General features: G+C 39.3%; 1 protein-coding gene across 1 annotated transcript; it reads left to right on the top strand.

Annotated features, from left to right (window-relative positions):
• Positions 1-396: 396 nt before the first annotated feature.
• Positions 397-7,494, top strand: LOC119707189 (parvalbumin, thymic). Its single transcript, XM_038151786.1, has 5 exons — positions 397-488; positions 2,203-2,270; positions 3,047-3,179; positions 3,397-3,506; positions 4,798-7,494. The coding sequence occupies exons 2-5, from the start codon at positions 2,210-2,212 to the stop codon at positions 4,821-4,823; spliced, it is 330 nt and encodes a 109-aa protein (XP_038007714.1). The 5' UTR covers positions 397-488; positions 2,203-2,209; the 3' UTR covers positions 4,824-7,494.
• Positions 7,495-8,938: the final 1,444 nt, after the last annotated feature.

The raw sequence follows: 8,938 nt of genomic DNA, 5'->3' as shown, positions 1-8,938 counted from the left end.
TTTGGTTCCCCAGCGATGAAACGCTATCACACAGAGTGACTACAGGTAAGATAACAAGTTATCACTTTTAAACAGTCATTAAAAACACCTCTTCAGAAGTTATTGTGTTTCATTTCATCCGACTCTTCAGATCAAGCATATCAGATAGTGGGGGCTTTTGTCTTGCCCTACATGACATGGAGAAGCTGGTGTTTTCTGCTTAAATCACAGGAAATTTGACATGACTCTGTTCTTTTTGCCTATCTGGCCACTTATCTTGTTTCGTTTGCAAATATCATATGTATTCTCTTGAGATAAAAATAGTGCAAGATGATTAGTTAGGCAAGTTCATTTGACACCATTCCCCCTTCGTGACGCTGAAATCTAAAATCTGTATATGGTATACAACTTAAAGTATATATATTCAAGCTCAGCTCTGCTGGAGTCACACTGCAAGTACTTTCCTCCCAACCTGACTGCTTCCTTACCCAGTCAAGAAGACCACAAAGGTAAGCTGCCTAGATCTTCTGCTTTCAAAGAAACACAAAAGCAAAATGCTCCCTAAACAGAAAGCAATTAAAGTATCTATTCTTATCTCAGCTTCCAGTATGTTGTATCTTTACAAGCTAACATAGAATAGAATCAGCATTTGGATCATAGGATGGAACAAGACAGGAACGACGTCCCTTGTCAAAAATGTTGTGGTTTTTAGGTTTCCCTTCAACTCTTCCCCTTTTTAATCCTGTCAGCAGTGAGAATTGGGTGAATGTATGAGCTCAAGGTTATATTGCCTAATGCTGAGAGGGGGAAGTATTTTGCCCAAGAATGCACTGGGACAAAATAATTCAGTAGTAAAAGAAAAGCAACCCAGCTGCCTGAGCCAGGGAAGGATCCATTGCCATCCGTGGGAAGGTGTGCCATCACTTTCTTAACCGTTTCGGAGATATTCAGAAAGGAACTAAAATTATTGACAATTTCTTCTGCTGCAAACCAACAGGTACAGAGGCAGCCATTTCATATTTTAGAGGAAGTTTAAACCTGTGTTTAGATCTCAAACCAGTGCACAGACTATAAATGGGTAGCACTAGTTGATTTCTTTCTTAGTCCGTGCTTAGACAGGAAGAATGATGTTGCTGAAGACCAGTTAGGGATTGATGAAAATATATTTCTATTCTCTTCTGGCTTTCAATAATAACCTTTCTATGCCTTAGTCCCCTTCTTTCACTGACATGAATTAAGAGTAACATTGCAAGTTTTAACCTGTAACCTGTCTGCACTGGTGTGTGCAGTTTACCAAACTGTAACTGCATCAATGCACTAAAAATCAATTAGAAATTCAGGCATTATAGCATTTTGTTAAGGGATACACATTGCACTGGCAAACTATTGCAGCTGTTGGTGGCTGAATGGGACAGAGCATTTTTCTCAAATGAAATGTTGCTGTGTCAGAAGAAAACACCTCCTCCACTCTGCTAAGAATGAATATTAAGTCATGATACTTCTGTTTTAAAGACAGCAATCTACTGAAATGCCAAAATCTGGGCAAAAATATGGTTTATTATAACTTACATGGAATGCAAAAAGAAAAGGACCTCAGGAAATACTGACAAAAACTTTTTCACAAAGCTCTCATGAAATGTAGTCTTTCAGTGATGCAGTAGACCAGCAAGACACACTTATCATTGCAACTAAACAGGAGAGGAACTTACCCTCCAAATTCACATGAGTAAAATTACTATTACTAATTCTACACTAATATTTTCCTTCTTTGTGAAGATCACTACATCTATTGATAATAACACTAGGTTTTTCACATTCCAGCTTACTCCAGATACAGTTCTAGGGGACATACCAGCCTTATCTCTTATGTGTGCTGTAAATACACTCTGGGTTTTACTGAGTAGTAATCCACCTCCAGGAAAACCCACACAGAAGTCATGAAGTTCTGTGGTGCTGGACATCTTGGATGTGCTCTCTGGGCGCAGCAGAGGCAGCAGATCCTCCTGAAGCCCCACGCTCCCGCGTGCAGAATTCCTCCCTCATTCCCAGCTTTCAGTGGAAGCACCTGCTCCAGACATCTGTTACAGCATGCTCCACTTGCCATCGGATGAATAATGTCTCCCCTATCACACACTGTCACTGCAGCAACTTCAAATAGAGCCGTGAAAGTAGGAGAGAAGTCATTTTAATGACCAAGTAACTCACATTTAATTTATTTTACAGTTCAACAATGGCCATCACTGACATCCTCTCTGCTAAAGATATTGAATCTGCTCTCTCCAGCTGCCAGGGTAAGGAATGGCTGCTCTGCAGACAGAAGATGCATATCATTTTTATGTCTTAAGATGACATGCCTATCATTTTCCCCTCAGATTCCTTCCCTGTGAGATCTCTTTCTAAGCTACATTACAGTATAGTCCCTTTAAATTCAAAAGGTCTCACAAGTGGTGAACAGCAATTAAAGGACCACCATTTCAGTTAGGACTGGCTTAACACTAAGCTGTCAGTGTGTAAACCTGTTAAAGGCTTAAATTTAAAGTTGGCCTCATCCTCCAAAATTTCAGAAAAAGCCTCAGCTTGCAGAATGAGAGTGTAATTTGTGAAGCAATTATCAGTCTCGCTTTTCTTAAGAGCTGCTTAGTAAGATCAGGCCAATTTTGCAAATATTCAAAGATCTGGTTTGTCTGTGAACTACTTACTCTTCTATGAAATTCTTCACCTAAGTAAGAACTCTGTGAAAATTAATGAAGAATTACAGGAGTTGTTTGTAAGTCACAGCAGCACCCTCTCAATATTTATTATTAATTGCATGTGACACATTGCAAAAATCCTGATTTAGCAGAATGTGCATTGTAGCAGAAAACTTCAAACTGGCTGAAAGGAAATATGACCACGGGCACAGAGTGATTAAAAAGGGAAATTATTATCCACTGTATCTGCTCTTCTGCTACACCAGGGAACAAGAGAAAGAGAGCAGGCTGATGCTTAAGCCATACATATTCACAAGGAATACACACAGTAGTAGTGACTTCAAAGAAGAATATTTAACAAATTCTGTTTCTTCCAGCTGATGATTCCTTCAACTACAAGTCTTTCTTCTCCATGGTTGGTTTATCCAGCAAAACTCCTGATCAGATAAAGAAAGTTTTTGGAATCCTTGATCAGGACAAGAGTGGTTTCATTGAAGAAGAGGAGCTGCAGTAAGTACTGTTCAGCTGCTCTATTTCTTTAAACAACAAAAGCCATAGAACTTGTTTGGTGTCCTTGAAGAAATGCTTGATGTTATTTTAAATATAAAACACAAATCCTTGTCTTTTCTTGAATCTGTGTGGATTCCCTCAGATAAAAAGAGCAGACATTACCTTATGGGACGTTTCAGAGAGCGAAACTCAAGCACAGCACCCTGTTGTATTTCAGGCTGTTCCTGAAGAATTTCTCTTCAAACGCCAGAGCCCTCACCTCAGCGGAGACCAAGGCTTTTCTGGCTGCAGGAGACACTGATGGTGATGGCAAAATTGGAGTGGAAGGTAAGACTTTGGAAAATTGATAAACTTTGTGGTTTAAAATGCACACCTTTCAGGCTGCATTTAAACTGGGGCATGACGAATACACACGAGTAGTTTGGCCTGATACTTTCTGCCACAATTTTTGTATGAGCAAATACTCTTTTATTTTCATAGCTTTATTCCCATTTGATCTCTGTTGCAGCAACAGAATGTTTAGGCCCAGTGTAGAGTCTGGTCTTCCAATCAATGATAACAGCTTTGGGGTTAATCCTGCAGTGTTTCTGATCCATAGACTCAATGTGCCAGATTCTAAAAAGACTCAGAACACCTGAACTTCTCAGAATTTCTATTTCAGCAGTGGATGTTCTGCACTTCTGGCCATACGACATTCCCATTTTTAAACACATCTCTGCCTAAAGAAACTTATTTCTTCGTTTCCTACTATCAAACACTGGCCACTATTACTGGGTGCTTAATTCACTAATGTAAAATATGACTGGTATTCTTTCTCAAGGCTGCAACTGCAGCAGGGCAGCACAGGATTCTGTGCTGGAAAATTATCTGATAAGTGCACATTTCACTGGGCAGTCCTTTGAGAAACTCAATCAAATTCCAGAAGAAAACCTCACAGGGATGATGTGAACTAGCCAGGATATTTCTTTTAGAAACTGCAGCACAGAAAAATAGGACATTATGCATCATGTATTAGAGATGAAGTCACCGAAAACAGGGCTGTCTCAGCCGAACTAGGACAGGTGGCAGTAACTCCAACAGACACACGTGCTAATCTTAGCCAGATTTGGGAGGAGAGAGAGATACACTGTTGGAGGAATTTGCTTTAGCAGCAGCTTTAGCAGCTTCTGTTTATGAGCCCCAAATAGGGCATTGTATTATGCAGAACTTGGCCCTTAACCATTGAATCTCCCATTCTGGAATTACTTCACTACAGATAATTTTTATTTGGAATAACAAAACAAAAAAACTCCTCTCACTGAGAGCTACAGGCTCCTCTTCCTTGGCTATTATCAGAGTTTGTAATGGGGTAAAGATAGTTTACCTTTAAGTCAGGATTTCCCACAAATACAAATTTGCAGACGCACTCCTCCTCTCTGCACTTACTCTTTTTAAGGAGTGAAAAATCTGTTACGCCCCCAGAATTTCAGTTTAGCAGTAGCTTGTGCAGTGTTATAATAACTTTGGGAGCCCTCCATGCCTAGGAGTTTCAGACATTTTTATCTATCTTTTTAAAGATGTCAAAAAACTACTTTCAACTAGTTTTATTCTCTACTTTTCTCACTTCCTTCCTTGACAGAATTCCAGTCTCTGGTGAAGGCATAAACAGCATTAGACCAAAGGCAACCTTGGACTGACTCTGCCAATTACCTCGTCCAGCAAGCACTTCACACTCAGCATGTGTTTGTACATTTTTATATTGTTTCAGGCCTTAACAGTTCACACACCTGATTGCTGAGAAACCTTGCAATGTTTTGGTCACATGGCATTGTCACATTTCCATTGTAAAGAAGGCACTTTGTGATTTTCCACCACTGAGAATGTTGATATTGTGGCTGGGAGAGGGGAGAAAACAATTAAAAAATCAACTAAACAAAAAGACCCTTGGGGGGAAAAGCTGCTTTTGAAAATTTTGTTTAGTTTCTCCATCCTCATACTTGAGCATGCTGCCTCACCAGACACAGTTTTGATGATTCTAAACCATATCATATCTTCTCAGGCTTAATCGTACTGATTTAATTGAGGTTAATTTCTGGTTAATTCTCTGATACTTGAGGAAAAGCAATGCTGAAAAGATAGCTAAAAATAATTCATATTAAGTCCCAACCCTGCAAATATGAGAAAAAAATTAAGACATTTAGGAGGAGTTCACACCCAGCTCAAAGCACAGAATAAGTTTGTGGGTAATTTTCCAGCATAAAGTAGTAGACCACAGCATGATTGTATCACCAGAACGTGTTTATGGCCTAAAATGTGACTCTCCCTTAAGAAGATTTATCTTTCATGAAATCTAAGGCAGCTGTGAGATAGAGGAGAAGGGTCTAATCCTACTCTGACACTGTCACAACTCATGGTCCCCTGACAACCTGGGCCACAGGCCTGGAGGTTTTTCCATGAATCATAAGCCTGTTGCTTATTGTCTCTAAACGTGTACAAAACAATAATATTTGCCACATCTGTGAATTTCTGTGTTTTCTACAGCTGAAACTACAGCCAATCTTGCTGTTTGATTACCCTAAAGCTCTTACATTGTTAAATAATGGCCACTACAAGTCTTTCATTTATTTTACGAATTATTATCTATATGTGCCATAATATTAGCAGTTTTCTCCAATCTGAAAACTAAGAACTAGTCTTCCCTTTGAGGAGTGTCTTACAGGATTTAGAGTTGGTTATAGCATTGTTTTCATTAATGGACAAAGTAAATAATGTTCATGGCTAAATGCAGACATCAGCAGGCTGAGTAGATGTTGTGCATCTCTGGCTGAGTGTGTCAGAAATTTCCTCACCCTGATTTAGCTGTTTCCTTCCCCATGTCCCATGCTGTGGCTCCAGCTCACAAGCAGACTGTAGTTTTATTACTCTTCACAAAACTGAATGATAATTATGATTTGGCAGCTGTTTTGAAGAAGAGCAGAAACAAAGCCTTTGGAACTTTTATGTAACAGCCAGTGTTGGCATTTCCATGAATTGCAAGATGATTATGTGAGGCAAGCACAGCTCCCTCATTCCCAGGCATGTAAGAGAGCCAGTTGACCGATTTAACATGGCTAATGCAAAAGAGGAATTCTAGCAATCACACTCACTGAAGCCTTGGCAGAATTATAATGAATATAAATCCTAATTCTATCCCCACAGCCTTTGATGTTAAATCTGGGCTTAAATTATACCTGCTGTTAATTGCAGCACTGAAATATTTTGCATAATGATGAGACTCTGGTTCCTTATACCTTAATTATTTCTGTGTTGAATTAAAAATGTGGGGCAACCTAGATCTGCAGCAATATCCAGATGTAATACATACATTAGCTCTTCACACTGCTGATCACTAAACTATCCTTCACTGGCTCACGAGCAGATGGCACATACAGTACCAGAAGTGACAGACCTGACACTGCATTCCTTGCACCTCTGAGACTCTCATGTGGAATGCAAGAAATGCAAGACTGCACAATGGCCCATCCTGCCTTTCAGAGATGCTGAACAACTGCACACCACTGCCTTGTGCTGCCACAGGGGGATGAAGCACTCCCAAGAATCAGGAAATCCTTTTGTGTGCTGCAATTTCATCTATGCTTATAAGAAAATCCATTTTTCTTAAATAGTGGCAAGAAGATGTGTTTTAAATCTTGTCAAAATTATCCAGCCATTTCATTCAAAGAAATTATAATAAAAATCCAAGAAGTCCCCAATTTAAAAAAAAGGCCCATAGGCTTCAGCAAAAATACCACCTACTCTCTATTAAGGTTTCTGTTGGCATTAGAATCCACATTTTAGATCCACATTTTAACCAATATAGAAAAGAACATTTTTCAACTAAAGGAAACAAATTTTAAAAATATTACGTTTTCTGGCAAGGTTCATTTTAATTAACTTGAGTCAGTGGCAACTTTCAGTTTTTTATGGAACATCATGGAGTGTTCTCTGAATTTGACAATGCAATCAAGCCAGAGAAAAACTATAATTGCAGGATGTCTATGTGAATGCCAGCTGAAGTACCAAAGAGATACATGATTGGTATCACAATGTTACCATAATTAAGGTACAGAACCAATGAGTAATTCCTGATGGAAAGGTTCTCTGGAGGTCTCTGGTCCAATCACTCCCTCAGAAGGGAGGGATGGAAGGACTAAGATGAGTTTGAGTACTGTCAGGGATAGAAGTTCTGTAACTTCCCTGGGCAATCCGATAAGTAAGGATTAAATTCTCTGCATCAAGCTGCCATGAATGAATTAAACAAATAAAATACCGCTGAGTACACAGTTAAAAACTAAAATTCTGTTAGAAATTGTTTGTGCTACATCAAATCAGAAAGAATCTAACAACCCCTGGTATTTTCACTTTGATCACCTGCTCTCAGGTTCAGAGTAAGACCATCCTACTCGCTATAACACTCAGTATAAAACTGCTTCATAGTTCCCAGCATAAAGGAGATGTGGTTTTTGTGTTTTACCTTCACTTAAGACAATTCAAGAGCAACCCAAATTGTGAGTGGTAGAGCTGAGCTCCACTAGGCCTGAAGACTGTGAGTTCCCAGACACTTCGGTCCCTTGATCACCCTGTGGGAACAGTTTAATCTCTAATCCTCCCTATACTTCTTATGAAATAAAGACATACTATGATCCCTTTAAGCAGGAACAAAACACAAAGAAATCTATAGTTCTATATGAGCTCCTGGAAAAAGGATACAGAGGGCCAGGTCATGATCTCAAACCCACCCTAGTGCTCTAGCCACTGAATTCACCATCTTTCTTAAACCAAAATTTTGGGTTGCCTTGAAAGAGGAGCAGAACCATGCATGAGATAAAACCTCATGGTATTTAGTGGAAGCTGGCTGCCCGCTAACTTCATGTTCCTTTGGAAATCCCAATCCAAAAGCCACTTGTAAACTTGAGATTCAATTTCAGCTCTCCAACTGCTTGAAATCTCAGTCATCTTCTAACAAGCAGAGAGCACAGAAAGGGCAAGGGGATGTCAGAACATTCATTGCACACATAGACTGGTACAGTTTCTTCTTTGAGTTAGCAGCCAGCCCATGTGGAAAATCTTTGATGCAGCATCATCAGAGGTGCCTGGAACTCTTCACACAAACACTGTGGGCAGAGGGGGCCAAGGCTGGATTAATTTCCTGGAAGGAGTTACTGAAATAGACACATCTTGATTAAATCCCTGAACAGACACATACCTAACATTTTCATGCTCAATTTTTCACATATTATAAAACATTTTAATAAGAGGATACTGGGGAGCATGACCTAAAGTGTTCACATTTATGAAACCTAATTTCCACATTCGTTTTCATCATCAGTACAGAAAGATACCATTATATTGGTCTGAACTTTCTGGTACACTTTCTGCAGCAAAGATCTATAGAGCACATCAGCAGCTGAGATATGGCTGCTCCAAACTTTTGATTCGTTTGTGAGCATGTCTTACACTCATGAAAACAAGAAAATCAGTTTTATATATCAAGCTTCAGAAGAGAAAAACAGATCACCACTCCAGTTACAATAGAAAAAGAAGGTACCCTTGGACAATGCCTTTCCGGGCAGTTACAAATTATTGACCCTAAATTCAAAGGAGAACTTCTGTCCAAGAAGAATATGCAAATATTTCACTCAATGGGAATCACATCAGTTCCATTACAATGATGTTTTCATCAGCTGTATTTTCTAGACACTGACTTCCTGCTGTAACTCCCAGGCTTCCAGAACAAATGA

The sequence above is a fragment of the Motacilla alba genome, chromosome 14, assembly GCF_015832195.1.
Source record: "Motacilla alba alba isolate MOTALB_02 chromosome 14, Motacilla_alba_V1.0_pri, whole genome shotgun sequence".
Classification (NCBI taxonomy): domain Eukaryota; kingdom Metazoa; phylum Chordata; class Aves; order Passeriformes; family Motacillidae; genus Motacilla; species Motacilla alba.
The sequence above is the reverse complement of the archived record's forward strand: the minus strand, read 5'-3'. Positions and strand labels throughout refer to the sequence as shown.

Coding starts and splice junctions, on each gene's coding strand:
- LOC119707189 (XM_038151786.1), top strand. CDS start 2,210: ATGGCCATCACTGACATCCTCTCTGCTAAAGATATTGAATCTGCTCTC. Junction 3,180..3,396: donor ATTGAAGAAGAGGAGCTGCA/GTAAGTACTGTT, acceptor GTTGTATTTCAG/GCTGTTCCTGAAGAATTTCT. Junction 3,507..4,797: donor TGGCAAAATTGGAGTGGAAG/GTAAGACTTTGG, acceptor CTTCCTTGACAG/AATTCCAGTCTCTGGTGAAG.